At 43.1% G+C, this 21,307-nt stretch overlaps 3 protein-coding genes and 1 pseudogene across 3 annotated transcripts in view; 2 read left to right on the forward strand and 2 right to left on the reverse strand.

Annotated features, from left to right (window-relative positions):
* The window catches only part of tmco1 (transmembrane and coiled-coil domains 1), a 26,475-nt gene extending 24,829 nt beyond the window's left edge, over positions 1–1,646 (reverse strand). The window contains exon 1 of the mRNA XM_067990685.1: positions 1,289–1,646. Coding sequence (XP_067846786.1) covers positions 1,289–1,358 — 70 coding nt within the window. The 5' untranslated portion in view covers positions 1,359–1,646. The remainder of the gene's footprint in view (positions 1–1,288) is intronic.
* On the forward strand, positions 1,179–10,291 carry LOC137325508 (uncharacterized). Its single transcript, XM_067990684.1, has 2 exons — positions 1,179–1,350; positions 9,368–10,291. The coding sequence occupies exon 2, from the start codon at positions 9,381–9,383 to the stop codon at positions 9,993–9,995; it is 615 nt and encodes a 204-aa protein (XP_067846785.1). The 5' UTR covers positions 1,179–1,350; positions 9,368–9,380; the 3' UTR covers positions 9,996–10,291.
* A 531-nt stretch (positions 10,292–10,822) lies between these two features.
* On the reverse strand, positions 10,823–10,996 carry LOC137326047 (U2 spliceosomal RNA; annotated as a pseudogene).
* A 1,175-nt stretch (positions 10,997–12,171) lies between these two features.
* Positions 12,172–21,307, forward strand: part of uck2a (uridine-cytidine kinase 2a) — a 29,138-nt gene continuing 20,002 nt past the window's right edge. Inside the window, exon 1 of the mRNA XM_067990683.1 lies at positions 12,172–12,485. Within this exon, the coding sequence (XP_067846784.1) occupies positions 12,396–12,485 (90 nt within the window). The 5' untranslated portion in view covers positions 12,172–12,395. The remainder of the gene's footprint in view (positions 12,486–21,307) is intronic.

A 21,307-nucleotide genomic window follows, 5' to 3' on the forward strand; every position in this document is an offset into this window, starting at 1 on the left:
TTTCCTGATGTTCTTTCTTGTAGTCCTTTTTTCAGAGGCACCCAACCACAAACCTCTAGCACGTCTAAGAAAGGCTAATCAGAGTAATGCTTATTTACTACTCAGTGATGGTTAGTATTGTGGAACCTTTTGATTGGTCTTCCAGTACATTTGAGCTACTTAACTTTTAGCAACCCCACACCATTTTTAGTTTATGAGTAACAACATTCTCTTATACTGATATAGTACACCTAATCTACTTCAATACTTCAGAAACAATTCACTCTAACCATTTATGTTGCTACAGATCTTTAAAGCTTGTTACTGTGTTTTTTTTAGGAATAATTCTTGTACTTTATATGGATGTTTTCTCCTCCTCCAAGTGCCAACTCAGAATGGGGTACAGCTCCATCGGTATCCTCCCTCCCTGTTCCTCTGCAATCTCCACCCAAGTGCCCAATCTTCAAGCACAAGTCTGGACAGCAAGTATTAGGCTGTTTAACTATGGGACATCACAACTCAACCTATTCCTCTCCTTTGAGATACTCTCCAAACAATACTAATCACTTAGTCACTAGTACAATTTCACTTCTCCACACAGTGCCATTTATCACCAGTCCCCTAGGACAGGCAGCTATCTGCATATAACAGTGACATTTGGCTTAGTAGGACCTCTGAATCAGAAGGTCATGGGTTCACATCCCACCCAAGGGATTTGAACACTTAATCTAGGCTGACAGTTCAGGGTCATATTGAAAGAGTGCTGCACTTTCTCACCTTTTGGATGAGACCCTCAACCGAGCTGCCATCTGTCCTCTCAGGTGGACATAAATGATCCCGTGACACTATTTCGAAGGGCAGGGGAGTTCGCCCCGATGTTCCGGCCAATATTTATCCCTCAACCAAATTCACTGAAACAGATTGTCTGGTCATTATCACATTGCTGTTTGTGGAACCTTGCTGTGCACAAATTGGCTGCCATGTTTCCTACATTACAGCGGTGATTACACTTGTACACTTGGCTGTAATGCGCTTTGGGACGTCCTGAAAGGCTCTATTTAAATGCAAGTCTTTCTTTACAAAGTGTATTAAATCCTTGGGGGGGGGGGGACGTTACCAGCTGGGTGTAACGCCATTAATACCGGGTAACATTCTTTATTTTGCCTATATTCACCCCTCTCCCAAAGGCTCCTGGGTGGGTCACAAATCCCGACAGGCTGCAGGACGCAGCAGGAGTGGGTGAGAGGCCGACAGGCCCAGCCAGTCCCTGACCCCCTGACAACGCACCACCGACAGGAAACACACTCACCTTCGGCTAACAGGGCGGTGCAGACCGAGATGAAGACGATCAGGATCGTGTCAGCGAACATGGTACTCATGATGATGGCGGCGGAGGGAGGTTTATAATTGTCCCGACAGAGTCGGGCTGGGTTCGGTCTGTCTCTGTCCCTAGCAACAGGCAAGGGGATCAGTGCGATGGCTGATGGGAGGAGAGCATTGAACACGATCCGTTTTAAATGTCTTTTTTCGTGTTCACTACTAAACCGTGAAACCCTTCAGCCATGTTATTAAAAGTATTTTTATGAGTGACGGCAGTCGCTTCATGCGAACGGGCAGCGATACAGCGCATGCGCATTGCTGGCAAACACAGTCTCGAACGGTGAAAAGAGGAAGGGAACTGGTCCCGCCCCCTTCTGCCGATTGGCTACTTGGGTAACCCCCCCCCACATTGGAACGTTCAGTTCAAGCTCTGTATGGTCAGCTGGGCTGTCAATCAGTGACAGCATGAGTTAACAATCTGTGGTCAAGGCTGCTTGACGGATTGCTCTGTTTATCTCCACTGTCTTTCTTCAGGATGTGGAGATGCCGGTGATGGACTGGGGTTGACAATTGTAAACAATTTTACAACACCAAGTTATAGTCCAGCAATTTTATTTTAAATTCACAAGCTTTCGGAGACTTCCTGAGGACATTTACCTGAGGAAGGAGGAAGTCTCCGAAAGCTTGTGAATTTAAAATAAAATTGCTGGACTATAACTTAGTCTTTCTTCAGGCCACACATCAACTGAAGAAAAAGCAGGCGACTTGTTTTTTGTTCCCCCCCCCCCCTCCACCCCATCAGTGCTTCAGTTGGATGTTTCCCCAAAATAATAGAGAATTGGGGGGAGGGGAGGGTCAAAGATTTTATATATAAAATTAAGAAACTTACATGAATAGGCAAGGCCCAGCGTGCAGGACACAAAGTTAAGAAGACTTTATGTGTAAGATTTTAAGAGAGGTGAGGAATTTTAGAGGTAATGGTTAGCAGGCACCAAGCTTGGGTTTTGAAAGTGTAGGTAATATGAGGGAGGGGACACTCAGCAAATTTGTCGGCATCTGTGGAGATAACAGATAAGTTAACATTTCTGGTGTAGTCCCTTTGTCAGATGCTCAGGTATAGTCCTTTGGACCAAAAGCTTGTCAAAGGATTGGGTTTTAAGGATGGTCTTAAAGGAGGAGAAATGGATTTAAGGTGGGAATTCTTGTGTGTGAGGCCTAGGTGCCTGAAGGCACAACTGCCAATGATGGGGTGAGGGGGGAGGGCAATGCATGAGGAGAGAGAGTTTGGGGAATTTTAGGTCTTGGGGAGATTACAGAGATAGGCAGGGGTGAGAGGGATTTAACTACAAGGATGAGGATTTTAAACTTGAAGAATTGGGGGACTGGGAGCCAATGTAGGTCAGTGAGGAGAGGGGAGATGGATGAGCAGAACTTGGTGTGGGGTAGGATACAGGAGTTTTGTATGAGAAGTTTATGGAGGGTGAAGTGTGGGAGGCTGGCCAGGAGAGCATTAGAGTAATCATATCTGGAGGTGATGAAGGCATGTTTAGGGTTTCAGCAGCAGATGGGCTGAGGTAAGTGTGGAGGCAGGCAATATTACATAGGTGGAAGTAGGTGGCCTTGCATAGTATAAAGGATGACTTTCAGGTAAGTTGGGGATCATTTCATCAGGCTTATTGAAATCTGTATCGAATCCTAGATTTAGCAATATTGGTACTATATTAAGGTATTAAGGGATATGGGCCAAAGGCAGGTATATGGAGTTAGAACACAGATCAGCCATGATCTTATCAAATGGCGGAGCAGGCACGAGGGACTGAATGGCCTACTCATGTTCCTATATTCCTATATTACACGAGGTAATAAACAGTAGGAGCCAAATCTTAGATTATCATGTATTTGTGACAAAATTTGACACTAAGCCACATAAGGAGATATTAGGGCAGGTGACCCACTTCACTTCACTGTGATGTCTATTTGCAAGCAAACAAAAATAGGTTACCCAATACTTTTTTGTGAAATTGGTGTCACTTTAACCTCAGTGGAAGTTTTCACTGAAATCAGCCCTTGTGCATAACTCTTTCCTAGTTTGGAAGGCAAAATGATATTGCCACAATATTTTGTTATCTCTAATTCACACCAAGCCTTACAATTTTTAAGTATGATGTGGAGATGCCGGTGATGGACTGGGGTTGACAATTGTAAACATTTACCTGAGGAAGGAGGAAGCCTCCGAAAGCTTGTGAATTTAAAATAAAATTGCTGGACTATAACTTGGTGTTGTAAAATTGTTTACAATTTTTAAGTAAACAGATTAGCCCAGGCTTTCCGATTGAGAGGGCATCTCTGGTATGGTGAGACTTCCACCCGCAAAGAGGATGCCCACCCTCTCCGACCTCAACTTTGGTGCATTTTGGTAGGGAGAATAAGGGCTTGGATAATAAGATTCTAAATGGGGTACAGGAGCAAAGGGGTCAAGGGGTATAGATACACAAATCACTAAAAGTAGCGACGCAGATTAATAAGGCCATAAAAAAGGCAAACCAAGCGCTGGGGTTCATTCCTAGAGGGATAGAATTGAAAAGCAGAGAAGTTATGTTAAACTTGAATAGAACCTTGGTTAGACCACACTTGGAGTATTGTGCACAGTTCTAGTCTCCATATTATAAAGAGGATATAGAGACATTGGAGAAGGTATAAAAAAGATTCACAAGGTTGATACCACAACTGAGAGGATATACTTGTCAGGAAAAGTTGAACAGGCTGGGACTCTTTTCTCTAGAAAAGAGAAGGCTGAGAGGCTGACCTGATAGAGGTTTTAAGATAATGATAGGGTTTGATAGGGTTGGAGTAGAGAAATTGTTTCTACTTGTGGGGGAGTCCAAAACTAGATGTCATAAATATAAGATAGTTACTAACAAATCTAATAGGGAATTCAGGAGAAACTTCTTTACCCAAAGAGTGGTAAGAATGTGGAACGTGTTACCACAAGGAGTAGTTGAGGGAAATAGTATAGATGCATTTAAGGGGAAGCTAGATAAACACATGAGGGAGGAAGGAATAGAAGGATATCCTGATAGGGGTAGATGAAGAAGAATTGGAGGAGGCTCATGTGGAGCATAAACGCCGGCATAGACCGGTTGGGCCGAATGGCCTGTTTCTGTGCTGTAGACACGATGTAACTTTCTGACCCTGGTCATCTGCATGCCTGGGGTGGCTTCTCAGCCTCCACCAGGGAGCCACATGGAATAGGGCCGGAAATTAACTGCAGGAGGTCTTGGAAGCCAACTGCAGAGGGAGGAAGAGACAGCCACCGAGCTGCTGAAATACTTTTTCTTTTGTTGAAAAATTTCGCCTGCCGCTGCTAGGGCCTGACCACGACAGTGTTCTGAGAGTTACTGCACAGACAACCTCTCCTGGAAAAAACCCTGAAGGCACCCTCAGCTGGCATTTGAAAGCTGCACCCCTGGGCCTAACAGGTGCGCTGGTGTCTAGCATTCAAGCAGGGCAAATGATGAAGGCCCTGTTTCCTTCATTTTGATTTCACTTGCATGCTCCCTCAGCTTTTGGAACTGCCTTCTAGAAAAGGGGAGAAGCAGATCCCCTGAGCACAAATCCGGCCCCATCCACTGGGGCCAAAATGTCTAGGTGGTGGGGTATTTGTTTAACTTGTTTATAAGGACTTTAACTTGTTATAACTTCAAAATTAATGGATTGAAATGGATTGAAATCGATTCGTCACAATATTATAACTGCTGTTCATTTATAGATAAATACAAAAAGGCAGTATATAGCCAGGAACCGAGATACCTTAAAAACTCATTTGCTCCTTTGTTTTATTCTGATGTTATACGAAGAGCAATTAATATTTACTTAACTTTATTTGGGAAAATACAAATAAACTACACAAAAAAAAAATCAATTTTATATAATTGAAGTTATAAACCATAGTTTAGGTTGCTTTAAAAAAACAAATGAAATGACTTTGCCTACTGTAGGTCCAGTTCCTACTGTTCCTGCTGACTCACAGCACAAAACTGCCTAAAATTTAGCACTAAATTGGCAATCCAACATTTAATCTTTCCTTTCAAATTCTCCTAACTGTGTACAGAGCGAGGCAAAGTGGGGTGGAAGGAAGGGGAGGGAAGGAAAGAACAAAAGGGAAGGTCGGTGAGAGGGCGGAGGGCACGAGTGATTAAATGACAAAAGGGATGATGGTGCAAGGCAAGAGAGGGTGGTAATGGGACAGATTAAGAAAAAAAGCTGGGTCTAGAGGAGCTGTAAATGGCAACAGCAGAACCATTACCAGCACCTGTTGTCTGAAAAAAATTGGAGCAGTAGTTATGATCTGAAGTTATTGAAATCAATGTTGAGTCCGGAAGGTTGTAAAATGCCTAATTGAAAGATGAGGTGCAGTTCCTCGAGCTTCCGTTGAGCTTCATTGGAACAGTGTAAGAGGCCGAGGACAGAGAGGTCAGAGTGGGAGTGGAACGGAGAATTAAAATGACAAGCGACCGGCAGGTCAGGGTCACGCTTGCGGACTGAACGGAGGTGTTCAGCAAAGTGATCACCCAGTCTGCATTTGGTGTCCCCAATGTAGAGGAGATCACATCGTGAGCAGCGAATACAGTATACTAAATTGAAAGAAGTACAAGTAAATCGCTGTTTAACCTGGAAAGTGTTTGGGGCCCTGGACGGTGGGAAGGGAGGAGGTGAAGGGGCAAGTGTTGCACCTCCTATGCTTGTAGGGGAAGGTGCCATGGGAAGGGAAGTGGGTGTGGGGGTGATGAAAGAGGTGTCGGGGAGGGAACGGTTACTTCGAAATGTTGAAAGGGGAGGGAAAGATGTGTTTGGTGGTGGCGGAAATGACGGAGGATGATCCTTTCAATATGAAGGCTGGTGGGGTGGAAGGTGAGGACAAAAGGGACCCTATCGTGATTCTGGAAAGAGAAATATATTTGCTAGCAAAGTCCATATGTTTGCTTTTGGCAAACTACTGGAACAATACTTTTGAAATTATTTAAAAACAACTTGTCAGCAAAATTAAGGAAATACAGTTTCTAGGGATCAGTGGGTTGATTGGAGAGAGTCTTTTTTTTCGCCAGTGTTTCTGAGCCAAGCACATCTGCAATCAATCTGATTTCAGGTCTCTGCTGATACTGCTTTGAGCTGATAAACAGGAGGTATGCAAAAGCAGTATTGAATAATTTTCCTTTCAATTTTCTCTCCTCGCTGCGGGTGATTAGTGTGTGCTCAGTGCCTCCCCACAGCAGTATTTCTGAGATTGAGAACTCAGTGGCGTGGAGTACGAAACTTGTGTCCCTTTTTCCTGTGGTGCCATGCAGTGATGTCATTGCACTACTGATTATGGACTTTCACATTCTATCAGCCATGACCTAATTGAATGGCAGAGCAGGCTCGAGAGGCTGAATGGCCTACTCCCGCTCCTAAGTAACAACTTCCTTAGCCACCCTGAATCACTGAACTCTCTTATAATATGGCATGGAAGACTGTGTTTTTGCCAGAGATAAGTATGTCTGCTGCTAAATGGTACTTCCAAAGAAAACTAAAGATCTGTTGTGTCTGCCTGCTATCAGGCCATCTCTTTAATAAATGTAAGCTTTTAACATATTAGCCAGAACTTTGGCTAAAAGTCATGGAGTGGTCTTCTCTACATTTGTCCAAAGAAATCATGTATTTTGCATAACCAGAGAGATTTTTGTCATCAGAAAGAATTAACAAAAATAGTCATTGATGCAGAAAAAAAAATTGATAAAATGAATCTTACTGTTTTTTGGTTGGTTCCAAAAATGGATACAAGCACTTTATAAGTAGACCTCAAGGTTGTGTTTTGAGATATGTGCTAGCCAATTGACTTGCTTTAAACAGAAGCGAAAGACAAAGTTGCCCTCTCTCCCTTCTATCTTTTTGATTACATAGTGCATAACCCCAAGGAGTTCAACTTACGCCACATTAATATGAACTGGTAGTAGATAGATATTCTACAAATATTTTAAAAATGAAATCTTTCCCCATATTTGGTCATGCAATGCTCTTCTTTTAGATTATAAGATTAAGTTGAAGAAAACCAGGCTGATTTCTTTCTTTTCCTTTTCAAATGGTTAATGTATGAAATCAAACATTTGTGAATCTTAGTAGTTCCACCTTTGTGAGATATAATTCCTGCAGGCCTAGGGACTTGTGCCACAGAGCGTTATCACACTGCCCTTTCACCTCTGCGGCACAGGAAATTCTAAAGTGGCAAAAGGCCATTTGCCAACCAACCTCAGTCAATCCAGAGTCCATATATGGCTGTTCTAACATGAATTCCCTTCCCCACTACCATTATTGATACTCTTTAAAGAACACTAAGTTCCCATGCCTTCTATGAAATAAGCTGCAGTAATCCTCAAAAATCCCTTCTCAGCAGGGAGCAGCCCAGCTTCTCTTTAAATGTGCCTTCTCTGTGTGTCTTTTCCACACATCTATCATATGGAGGAAAACGTTTTTTTCCGATCTCTAATCTTGCTCAAGGCTTGTGAATTTTGCAGTTGTTTTTTCTAATCCTGTGCTCATTGTGTAACTTACTGCAACTTGCTTATTTCAACCTTGTACGGAAATATACTAAGCCATCGCAACAATCCTTTCCTGGCCACCAGAATCTAGGCTGAATTGTCTTGGTCCCTCCTAGGCCAAACTCTATAGTTCCTCTGGCTCAGTGTTGGAATTTTGCCTCTGGTTCAAGTCCCACTCCGGACACCTGAGCACAAAATCTAGGCTGACATTTCAGTGCAGTACTGAGGGAGTGTCACACTGTCAGAGGTGCCATCTTTTGGGTGAGACGTTAAACCAAGGCCCCGTCTGCCCTCTCCGGTGGATGTAAAAGATTCCGTGGCACTATTTCGAAGAAGAGCAGGTGAGATCTCCTCAATGTCCTAGCCAAAATTTATCCAACCGACGTCGCTAAAAACAGATTATCTGGTCATTATCACATTGCTGTTAGTGGGACCTTGCTGTGTGCAAATTGGTTGCCACATTTTGTACATTACAACAGTGACTACACTTCAAAAGTACTTCATTGACTGTGGAACGCTCTGGGACGTCCTGAGGTTGTGAATCGCTCTATATAAATGCAAGTTTTTTTTTATATAGTGGAGAAATTTAATTTACTCAGTCTTCTTGAATATCATTAATACTTTTTCTCTTGTCAGCTTTCTCCCTCATCTCCTCTCCTGACTCTTTCCTGGAGTATGGTGTCAGGTGACCACTTGTGTTGTGCCTGTTTGGGCATTATTCAGATGTGAGCCTTGGCAAGGCCCGAGTTCAAAATCCATAATAGACTGATGAAGGAAAATGTATTCTCTCTGACAAGAATAAGAGCCCTATATAGAAAGACAACGCGGGCACTCAACCCAGTTCTAACATGGCACAAAATTGCCTGCAAATTAGCATTACATTTGGCAAAATCATTGGGACACCAAATGATAGGCTGAAGTGGAAAATTGTATATTGGGGTGCTTTCTGAGGTTTAGGTTATGGCACATTGTTGGAGAACAGCAGATATACCTGTGCGATATCTGATCTGCGATATGCTTGTGCTATACCTGATCTGCGATATGTTTGGGCTATACCTGATCTGCGATATGGTTGCACTGTACCTGATCTGTGAATGCCTGCGCTCATATGCCTATGTTATACCTGACCTGTCAATACAGGTGTCTAAAATAGAAAATCATTCTATTCCACAGCACTAACATCTCTTACCTGATGAACACAAAGAAAATCACCCAAATCAATGTAAATTTTAATAAAATCTTGTTGCGAAAAATGTTAGTTCACAAGGCATGATGTCCTTTTCACTATAAAAAGGACAGATAATAAGTATTTGAACTTTTCCCATATTTAAATAGTCTTTTATCAGTGCACCCTATGTGTAATTAATCCCTCCCCATATTTTCATGGAATTATTTTGGCTAAATTACATAGGACTCTGAGGTGTGGTAGTTCCACAATCCAAGGTGTGTCACCTTACATTTTAGAGTTCTCACTCAATGATTCTCCTTTTAAGCCGTGATGTGGGGATGCCCGGAGCGGAGAAACTACACCATGTTCTCCGCAGCCTTCAACATGTCATCGATGACGACGAACACCTCGCTAAGGCCATCCCCACGCCTCCACTACTCGCCTTCAAACAGCCACCCAACCTCAAACAGACCATCGTTCGCAGCAAATTACCCAGCTTTCAGGAGAACAGCGTCCACGACACCACACAACCCTGCCACGGCAACCTCTGCAAGACATGCCAGATCATCGACACGGATACCACCATCACACGAGAGGACACCACCCACCAGGTACATGGTTCATGCTCCTGTGACTCGGCCAACGTTGTCTACCTCATACGTTGCAGGAAAGGATGCCCCAGAGCATGGTACATTGGCGAGACCATGCAGACACTGCGACAACGGATGAACGGACACCGCGCAACAATCGCCAGACAGGAGGGTTCCCTCCCAGTCGGGGAACACTTTAGCAGTCAAGGAAATTCAGCCACTGATCTTCGGGTAAGCGTTCTCCAAGGCGGCCTTCGAGACACACGACAACGCAAAATCGTCGAGCAGAAGTTGATAGCCAAGTTCCGCACCCATGAGGACGGCCTCAACCGGGATCTTGGGTTCATGTCACGCTACACGTAACCCCACCAGAAAAAAGGGAAAAAAAAGTTATGTGTTTTAATATTCTCTCTCTCTCTCTCTGCCATTTGGGTCTCTTTCTTTCTGTCTGTATAATTGACACAATGTATATCCAGTGTACTGGGACGTGCTGTTCTCCGTGACTAGCCTGTTTGAACAACAACGACACCTTTTGATTGGTGTGATGCTGTCCCAGCCTAATATAAGATATGCGATTTGAGAACCTTTCACTCATTCACCTGACGAAGGGGATAATCTCCTAAAGCTTGTGATTTTAAAATAAAATTGTTGGACTATAACCTGGTGTTGTAAGATTCCTTACATTTCTCCTTTTAAGGAGGAGGCTCTGAATAGGTATACTTGGGATCTACAGAGCCCTTCATAATTTTAAAGACCACTATTAGGTCACTCCTTGGCCTTCTCTTTTCTAAAGAAAAGAGCCCCAGCCTGTACAATCTTTTCTGATGGTTATAACTTCTCAGTTCTGGTATCATTCTTATAAATCTTTTTTGCAATATCTCAGTCCCTCCACAGCTGTTTGTAATATGGAGACCAGAACTGTACACAGTACTCTAAGTGTGGTCTACCAAGGTTCTATACAAATTTAACATAACTTCCCTGCTTTTCAATTCTATCCATCTAGAAATGAACCCCAGTGCTTTGTTCGCATATTTTATAGCCTTGTTAACTTGCATTGCTACTTTTAATGATTTATGAATGTCTACGCCTAGATTTTTTAAAAGTGCAATATATCAGCTTTATTCTCAGTAATACATTACACACGTGCTTGCTGAAAAAAATCTGGTTTTCATTTTGAGTATCTCCCCACAGGGAGGTGCACCGTTCCCAGCGATACTGCAATACTGGGACGATGCATGGAGTGGACGGCACAAGCCCCTATTACGTCTCGCTGTTCCAAAGATCAATTTAATATATGGTTCCCAGATGGGGGATGTATCAGATATTAAACTGTTAAGAACAGATTTTTTAAAATTTCCAAATATACTTTATTCTATAAAATTTAAAAATTTACACAGTTCAAATAAAGGACACAAAATGCTGCAATGCAGTCCAGTGCAGATTGTATGTGCTATGATCTCATTATTACAATTATAAAACACCGTACATATTTTCTAATACATCCTGTGCAATACAAGGCGAGTTGGCTTTATACTGTGGCCTTTCCCCATAAAGCCTTTGCGTAGGTCGCACCTCACTTCAGTGTGTCCCGCAGCACGTAGTCCTGGACCTTGGAGTGTGCTGGTTGGCAAAACTCGGTCGTGGACAGCTCCTTCAGCTGGAAGACCAGCGGGTTTCGGGCAGACCAAAGGGCCTCCTTCAGCAAGTTGATGGTCTTCCAGCCACAGGTGATATCTGTCTCGGTGTGCGAACCGGGAAACAGCCCCTGTAGAGCAAAGCGTCCTGTGTTACCGAACTGTTGGGGATGAACTGGGAAAGATACCAACGCATCTCTCTCCACACCCTCTGCGCAAAAGGGGCAGCCCATCAGAAGGTGGATGACGGTCTCCTCCCTGCCGCAGCCTCGAGGGTAGCTCGTGGTGGCGCTGAGATTCCGTGCGTGTAGAAAGGACTGCACTGGGAGGGCCCTTCTCACCAACATCCAGGCTACATCCTGGTGCCTGTTGGTCAGTTCCGGGGGCGAGACGTTCTGCCAAATGGCATCAACAATCTGGTCGGGGAAATGCCCAATCGAATCGATCCTCTCCTTTCCTTGAAGGACTCTCAGGATATTTCATGTTGACCACTGTCTGACGGCTTTGTGGTCGAAGGTATTCCTCCTCAGGAACGTCTCCATCTGGGACAGGTGGTGAAGGGATGTCTTGCACCTGCACCTGCACCCCTTTGCTCCTCCACCCTATTCAGGCTCTTATTTTCCAAGGAGTATGTGGCCTCCTAATGCCTCCTACCAAAATGCACCACCCCACACTTATCTATATTGAAATTCATTTGCCAATTACACGTCCATTCTGAAAGTTTACTAACATCTTCTTGTATTTTGGCTTTGGTTTTTCTAAAGTTGTTTAATCGCCATAAAAATGATTTTCAAAGATTTTTTTACGACATATTACTTTAGATGCCATTGATTGGTTATTCCCAATAAAGTGAGCTATGGGTGGTTCTTTTCCAATGCTCAGCTATAGCTCCGCCCCTGACCCTGAGTATAAAGTTGAAATGCCTGTGCAATGCTACTGGGGATGGCGGTTTTCTCGAGTCACTGAGTTAAATGTAGGAGGGGGAGTGAGTCATCATCCAGTATTATAAATTCGGGTATTCTTCAGAAATGCTACAGGCAATCCAATCGAGTTAGCCCTTTCTCACTAGGACCAGCCAAAAAAACGGATTCGAAGAGAAGGGCTTCAGTATAATCGAGGGCTGTGCATCATGGCAGGAGACAGCGATCAGACGGTCCAGAACCACAAACCCCGCAAACCCTTTCTCATCGGGGTCGGAGGGGGCACCGCCAGTGGGAAAGTATGGCTTATGTATCCGAGTGATGTGTTTTAACATCGGTTTTTCTTTTAAAAAGCTGTCTGACTCGGATTCCTTTTCGCGTGTCAACGCGGCCGCACCGCACAGCGTGGTTACTCCGGGTTTCCAGCTGCTGCCTACACCGCTTTGTCCCGGACTCCCTGTCTGATTCGTAGCGGCATAGTGGAAAGGGAAGGAAGGAAGGAGGAAGGGGGGGGAGAGAGAGAGAGAGAGAGAGGAAAAGGGTGCACGGATGTAGATGCTCTCGACTAGTTGCGAGGATTCGTATCAGCTGGTGCAACAGAGTTGCAGTTATTTATATGGGGCATAGACACTAAAGGTGCTGTTTTTATTGTTGCGAAATGTATCCATCTAATTTGTGATCAGTGGTGGGTGCTTTAGAAATTCTCGAGTCGGAAGCGTGGAGGGGAAACTAGTCGAACCCTCTCCAGCCATTGTATCCGCATCCTTTGTCTTTACAACAGTATCAAATCACTTGATACTTTTTTTATTATTATTATCATTTCTAGTGATTTGCCCGGAGGCAGTGTCTTGAGGTGCAAGCGGGAGATGGGTCAGGTTTTAGTTTATTCTGTGTATTGTTTGGCACCGCTAAGTTATAAATTTACTGTGGGGGGGGGGCGGACTTGGAAGTGATGGGAAATCGCACTTGAACTTTTTATTGTTTCTAAGAATCTGAGACCTGTCTAATGCTTCAGACTCCTCCCCAAAACAGGTCACGTTTGTTCTTGCTGTCTGCGTGTCTCTCTCTCTCTCGATGATATATAAAAAAATATTTTGTGTGCTGTCAGCCGGCTGCTTGCTTCCCGCCATATGTTAAACTGCCATTCGGTTCGTGTGAGAATATCTCTTCCTCCCTCGCCCCCCGAGGTTAGTCACAGAACTCCTTTCCCTGAATTCCAAAGCAACAAAACACAAACTCCAGTATATTTAAATCGGATATTTTTAGAAACGCCTCCCAAGTCAAATAGCTACTCTTTTAATGGGAAGAGGAGTGTCCGGCCATTTTTTTCTGTTGGGGGAGGGAAGATATTTAATTTGCCAAGACGGCTTCACGTGTAAACTGAGCCAAATTATGCGTGTTAAACGTAATTTGAATTTTAACGGGGAGAAGGGCTTGCATATAAGAGACGATGCCCTGTAAACATTGGCATAACTGAAGGAATACGTTTACTTTTAATGCATTTGAGTGACTGGTATCCCCCTCGGTGTCTACTCACTTATGATTACATTATTTCGAGCTCTTAAATCATTAGATACCCACGTGTATGTAGGATTCCTACAATAGAAAGATATGGGGGGGGGAGGAATTTGACTTTGTTTACATTTTAGAACTTTCTGGACAGTCCATGCAAAAACTGCACTAGTACAGCCGTATATATGAAGAGAACTAGTTAGTTAGAATGTTTAATCTACCACGAGTTTGCTTTATCCTATTACCAATACGATGAAGGGAATCTCTACTGTACGGAACTGATTTTAAACGAGACATTTGGATTTCAGTTAAGTGAAAATGCCATGTTTATAATGTAGGCTGGTTTCCCCAGGTGAGGTGCAAACTTACAAGTAAAGAATTGCAAGGGCTATTGGCAGCAGCTCTCTTGATTGCTGCTGGTTTGCTTTAGCATCACTATGGTGATATGGAAAAAATATTCTGAAGCTGCATATAGCACTTCTGATTTTCAAACCCCAGCTAAAAAGACTTTTTTCCTTTTTTTAAATTGAATGCAAGGGAGGGTGGGGGAACTACATGCTGAAAATCAGAAATCAAAACAGAAAATGCTGGCCATACACAGCAGGCCAGTCAGCATCTGGGAACAGAAACGACAGGTTAACATTATATGCTGTATATTGCCAGCATTTTCAGGTTTCCTTTTTTGAATTGGCACTTTAAAAGTCATGCAATTTTGATAGTGGTGGGTGCTAAATCATGGTTTGCTCAACCCCCTATTTACTGTTAAAAATGGAATTAGTGCTTTAAATCCTGCAGTATTGCAGATTAATGATAGTACTCTTTGCTATTGCAGTGATATGTCTTTGTATCTCAGTTGCATGTATTGTGGATTTGATGCTATTAATTTCTGCTGGTTAAGTTTGAGATAAGTATCTTGGAGCCATGTGGAACAAGTAAAATAGTTTGTATATTGTACTGTGTATAGTCTAACACCAACTTTGCAGCACATCCCTGCCACTCATGCACACCAGTGCCTTGCCTAATGCTACACTGCATTGTGCTGATGAGTGCAGTCTCATTGTGCTGATGAGTGCATTCTATTGTGACGTAGTTTAGTTGAATAGCCAGTAGATGTTTGCTGCATAGGGTAATTCAGCCAGTTCAGCATCTTGTACTTTATTGATCTGTGGAATGTTCTGTCTACTGAGTGATAGTCTTGCCACTGGAGCTTTCAATTGCAAAAAAAATCACAGCTGAAGCTTGTCGAGGAAGATTGTAATAACATCCTTTCTTCCTCATTGGCTATCAGCTTGCATTGTGCCATGCATTGCATCCCTTAATTGATCATTCAATCACTTTATGCTACTATGGGGCTTTTGTATGACAGTCAGTGCAAGACGTAGTTCTGCTTTAGTACTTCAGCGTGCAAGTGTGGCAGAAACTGCCAAGTTGATGTCGCAGGGTAGATTCCACAACAACTGCATCAGCAGAAAAACAGTAGCACTTGAGCAGTTTTTAGAATGCGATTTGTGACTTTGTTTCTATATATTTTCCCCAATAGCTGAAGAACTACTTGGGAATATGAGTAGGCCATTCAACCCATAGACCCTGTTCTGCCGTTCAGTTAGATTGTGGCTGATCTATGTCTTAACTCCATTTACCCGCCTCAGTTCCGTAACCCTTAATACCCATGCCGAACAAAAAATCTCCATCTCTGTTTAGACATTTTCAATTGACTTAGCTTCAACAGCTTTTTGGGGGGGGGGGGTAGAGAAAGAGTGTTCCAGATTTCCACTACTTCCTCTACCCAACCATTTCTGCTACTTTGGCCTATGCAAGTGGGAAGAACCACTTGGCCAACTCGAGTGGCAAAAGCGCGGCAGTTTCTGCCTTCAGTGTTGAGGCCTTTTGTGTTTACTAGTGAGGTAGTGCTCTCTCTGGAGGTGCCTGTAGAAAATCACTTTGTTTGGCAGGACTCTTGATCCTCTGGAAGCAGTAACACTAGCTTGTTTACCAGTTGCAGCTATAGTTGTGTGTCTGTTAGTAGTAACGGTGGACTGAAGTAAATGTGCTATAAGCTGTCTTGATTGCTATCCCTACCAAAGCATGCGATTGAAAGAGGATATTCCAAGATTAAACCTTTTTATAACTATCTTTTTAAAAAAAAAAATCACAGTAACAGGCTGCAATCTTTCATGTTTCTGAATTGAGTTGCTAAATGAGTTTCCATCAGGCATAATCTCAGCATTTACAGGATTGTTGAAACTTGTAAATGCCAAGATGATGCCTGATGGAAAGAAAAATCAGCCACCTCCTGAGTTTAAAAAGTTTGTCTCAAGTAATTTGAGAAGGTTATTAGTGATTTCTTGGAATATATTAAACCTTTTGTGGAATGGCTTAAGCCTAAATAAATAGTACTGCAAAACTGTAACTGCAGTTCACTGAAAAACATCACAATTTTTTAATGCTGTGAACAGACCTCATGGTAAATTAAGCCATTGATGATAAATTTTTGAATGTGGGAGAAGGGAAGGGGCAGTGCAAAGGAGCATTAGTGAGCATTTTCCATGGAAATTCTGTCGATCAGCATTTATCACATCAATGGATCAGCAACATTTCAGTAACTAGGCCTGATGTTGATCCAGAGGATCTCCAATGGAACTACTTTTTTTATTTGTTCATGGGATGCGGGTGTCACTAACGAGGCTAGCATTTATTACCCATCCTGAATTGCCCTTGAGGAGGTGGTGGTGGTGAGCAGCCGCCTTGAACCGCTGCAGTCTGTGTGGTGAAGGTTCTCCCACAGTGCTGTTAGGAAGGGAGTTCCAGGATTTTGACCCAGCGCCGATGAAGGAATGGCGATATATTTCCAAGTCCGGATGATGTGTGACTTGGAGGGGAATGTGCGGGTGGTGGTGTTCCCATGTGCCTGCTGCCCTTGTCCTTTTTAGGTGGTAGAGGTCGTGGGTTTACATAAGAAATAGGAGCAGGAGCAGGAGTAGGCCAATCGGCCCCTCGAGCCTGCTCCGCCATTCAATAAGATCATGGCTGATCTGATCCTAACCTCAAATCTAAATTCATGTCCAATTTCCTGCCCGCTCCCCGTAACCCCTAATTCCCTTTACTTCTAGGAAACTGTCTATTTCTGTTTTAAATTTATTTAATGATGCAGCTTCCACAGCTTCCTGGGGCAGCAAATTCCACAGACCTACTACCCTCTGAGTGAAGAAGTTTCTCCTCATCTCAGTTTTGAAAGAGCAGCCCCTTATTCTAAGATTATGCCCCCTAGTTCTAGTTTCACCCATCCTTGGGAACATCCTTACCGCATCCACCCGATCAAGCCCCTTCACAATCTTATATGTTTCAATAAGATCGCCTCTCATTCTTCTGAACTCCAATGAGTAGAGTCCCAATCTACTCAACCTCTCCTCATACGTCCACCCCCTCATCCCCGGGATTAACCGAGTGAACCTTCTTTGTACTGCCTCGAGAGCAAGTATGTCTTTTCTTAAGTATGGACACCAAAACTGTATGCAGTATTCCAGGTGCAGTCTCACCAATACCTTGTATAACTGCAGCAATACCTCCCTGTTTTTATATTCTATCCCCCTAGCAATAAAAGCCAACATTCCGTTGGCCTTCTTGATCACCTGCATACTAACTTTTTGATTTTCTTGCACTAGGACCCCCAGATCCCTTTGTACTGCAGTACTTTCCAGTTTCTCGCCATTAAGATAATAACTTGCTCTCTGATTTTTCCTGCCACAGTGCATAACCTCACATTTTCCAATATTGTATTGCATCTGCCAAATCTCCGCCCACTCACCCAGCCTGTCTCTATCCCCTTGTAGGTTTTTTTATGTCCTCCTCACTCTACTTTCCCTCCCATCTTTGTATCATCTGCAAACTTTGATATGTTACACTCGGTCCCCTCCTCCAAATCATTAATATAGATTGTAAAGAGTTGGGGACCCAGCACCGACCCCTGCGGAACACCATTGGCTACAGGTTGCCAGTCCGAGAATGAACCATTTATCCCAACTCTCTGCTTCCTGTTAGATAACCAATCCTCCACCCATGCCAGAATATTACCCCCAATCCAGTGATTCTTTATCTTGAGCAATAATCTTTAATTGGGAGCTGCTGTCTTGTAGATGGTACACTCTGCAGTCGCAGTGTGCCGGTGGTGAAGGGAGATGAATGTTTTTAGGGTGGATGGGGTGCCAATCAAGCGGACTGCTTTGTCCTGGGTGGTGTTGGAACTGCACTCATCCAGGCAAGGCTTGCTGACATCAAGCACAGGCAACAACTTTCCCAAACCATTGGCTGAGCTACACTATGCAAACTTGCAGTCAAAGGCAGATCATTTTATCTGAACAGCCCATCCCGGACCTGACCTGCTACGGCATTGTCCTAGTTTTATTTCCTCTTTGTCTTTTACCTATCAAAGCTCTTAAATGGATGAAGCCTGCAGCATTGGTCCTCAAATTACCAGAAATAGGATCAATTTTTTTTTTCCATTGATCAGACATTTCCTAAGTGCACAAACTTTTCATCTTCCCTCTTTTTTTCCTCTTCCTTTCTCCCCCCCCCCCCCCCCCCCCCAAAACCCTTTCAAGTGATCTGGAACAAGTTATTAATTATGCTATTAGTGCACTAAGAATGCTTGCTTCTATCTAAAACCCTAGTCTAAAGATAAAATAATCTCATTGACCATTAAATTAGTTAGTTGGCTAGTGGCACAGGACCCAGAGAATGGTCCTGTGCCACTAGCCACCACAAGGAATAGTTGAGGTGAATAGCATAGATGCATTTAAGGGGAAGCTAGATAAACATGTGAGGGAGAAAGGAAAAGAAGGATATGCTGATAAGAGTTAGTTGAAGTAGGGAGGGAGGGAGGAGGCTTATGGGGAGCATAAACATTGGCATGGACCTGTTGGGCTGAATGGCCTGTTTCTGTGCTGTACATTCTATATCAAGAATACAGGAGAGGTGGTCGCACCGTGTTCTCGCCAACACCTGATTCAAATTCTCCATGCTCGAGCGAACTATAGTGACTGCGATGACTCTTTGGAACACTGAATTTGAATCTGCTGACTTCACAATATTCTAGAACAGAAATGGGTAATTTGGTCCCCAGGTCTGCAATGCTGTTTTCTTTGCATGAGCCAGCCAGTCAAATTGAAAAGCAACCAAACCAGTGGCTCTGTTGATTAACCTTTATTTTGTGTCCATGTAGGCAATTTGTGATGCCCATCTTCAGGGTGATGGTTTCAGTCCTACCACCTGCAGAACAAGGGCTGCAATGGTCCCGTGCATCAAGAACTGTTACTGCATTTCTGATAGCTTTTATTTGGTTTATTTGAACCACTGGAAGGATAGCAGCATAAATATAAAATCAGAAGATCATGCTGTAATTATGTGAAGTCCCCCCACAAGTGTTTTTTTAAATTCTTGTTTTGTACTCCTTCATCTCTAACTAGCCATGGACCTGTTTGGATTGCATTGCAGCAGCATAAGCCCTAAAATGTGCTGGATCCCAATTGCTATTTTGATGCAGTCTGTATCTTCAGGAGGTTTAGGTGGTTGTTTGTACAGTGGTGTATGATCAGGATGGATGCTTGGCAGAGTGTATAGGAGAAGTGCTACAATACTCTTCACATGGTACTTTTGAAATTACCATTGGCATGTGAAATAATGGCACTTGGCTTGTGATTTTTGTATAATATTCAGTAAATATTACACATTCCTGTTCTTGGTTCTTTTGGAAGAAACCCATTCCTTGCACTGAAGGTTGGCTGTCCATGGATGCAACAACTATATTGCAGGACCACATGTTCCAGCAGTGAAATTTGATGCTGAGGGAGTAAATAGTTGTTCACTTCGCTGAATAGGTTGACATCCTCTGATTGACCATGATTTGCTAGCCTTCCTTAATCTTTCTGCAGCAGTTGACTGCTCCACTGTCCCACTCCTCTGGGGCCAATATCTTAAACTGCCCTCACATGGTTCCGTTGCTACATCTCCAAATGCAGATAGCATGTAAGTAGCAATGTCTTCACATCTGCTTCCTGCACCCTTGCCTCTGTACTTCAACATTAGACTGGAACATGATTGTTTTTAGTACCTCAGTTTCTCTCATTACCATCTTCCCACACTCACCATGCTATTTTCAAGAGTATAAACTTAATCTTCAGGTGCTGTAATATTGGAGTTTATTTACTTTGGATTATAGGAAATCAGCATCTGTGCAACTAATGCACTGACTCCTTGCATTTATGCTGCTAAACTCAGCTCCCCTACCAGACTGCAGAATTCTGCTGTCAATAAGGCAGCCAGTTTTGGCAGTGTAAATGCAAGGAGCCAGTACATGGTTGCTGTTTCCTGCAATCTAAACTAATCTTAGTCTCCCTCTTGCTGGCTTTTTTTTCTTCCCCCCCCCCCCCCCCCCCCAAAAAAAAAGAAAAACATTTTGAACCAAACCTGTAAAACAAGAATCCTGAAATCTGGACTCTGTTGAAGCTGGAATTTAAAAATTCCAGTATCTCCAATAAGATTGTTCCTCAATTTTAAAAAAAAAAATTCCAGTATCATTCTGATGTATTCTGCAAAACCACCTCCCAATCCCAGTGCTGTAGAAACCACCCCATTTGCTGCAGGGGTCCTGCTTCTCATCACTGTCCAGTGATCTATGCTGGAGGTGGTCAGGGGGTTCAACTGTGATTCTTTTCTCACTCTGCCAAGGGCTTGATAACTCTCTGGTTCTACATGTTAATTGTATAATTATATCAAGGAGTGTTAACTGTATTCAGGTGGGTATCAATTGGGGATTTGCACATCTTTTTTTATAAGAGAGCTTATCTGGTGGTGTGTGTGCAAGTAAGGGGAATCTCTGAATAAAGGCTTGGCAACAACTAAAGACCAGGCTCTAATATTCTATCCTTTGCCACATGGCTATCTGATTTTAACATTGCACATGTACACTTGGGGATGGTGCTTGTAGAACTATAACTTGGCAAGTTTTCAATGCCTTCAGGATGGTAGGGGTATTCACTGATTCACCACTGACCTGTAACCATCTGTTAAATAAGTCACAATGTGCTTTCTAGGTACAATCTCCAGTTTGAAGGGATAACATTTATAACTATATACATTTGGCTGCCATTCATAGTTGGAACATTTTACATGCTCATCATTATGCTTTACTGAAATCCTAGTGATGAACAAACTGTTGCTTTTGCGTCTGATAACATCTGTGCTTGATTTTGTGAGAAACCCTTTCACATAATGCAACAGACATAACTTTGCAGCAGTAGTGCCCAGCTTTGTGGTATTGTTATGCCTACTGGTGATAATGGCTCCACACTGCCTCAGATATTTCCTAACTCTACAGAACGGGAGACAGTAATCCCAGTTTAATCTCATAGCTGAGCTATTGATTTTTGATTTCAATATCTTTGTACTTGTATGTTTTTAAGCTGAAGTGTGGAAAATGTTAAAGAATGTGGTTTGTTTATTTACCACCGCCGCAACATTCCATACAGTCTGCTTATTTTTCTACTTATCGTTTAAGGCAATTGTTTTGTTTTGGAGGGGGATAGGGTAGGCCTCTATGTTAGTGAAATAGCTA

The sequence above is a fragment of the Heptranchias perlo genome, chromosome 9 (genome assembly GCF_035084215.1).
Source record: "Heptranchias perlo isolate sHepPer1 chromosome 9, sHepPer1.hap1, whole genome shotgun sequence".
Classification (NCBI taxonomy): domain Eukaryota; kingdom Metazoa; phylum Chordata; class Chondrichthyes; order Hexanchiformes; family Hexanchidae; genus Heptranchias; species Heptranchias perlo.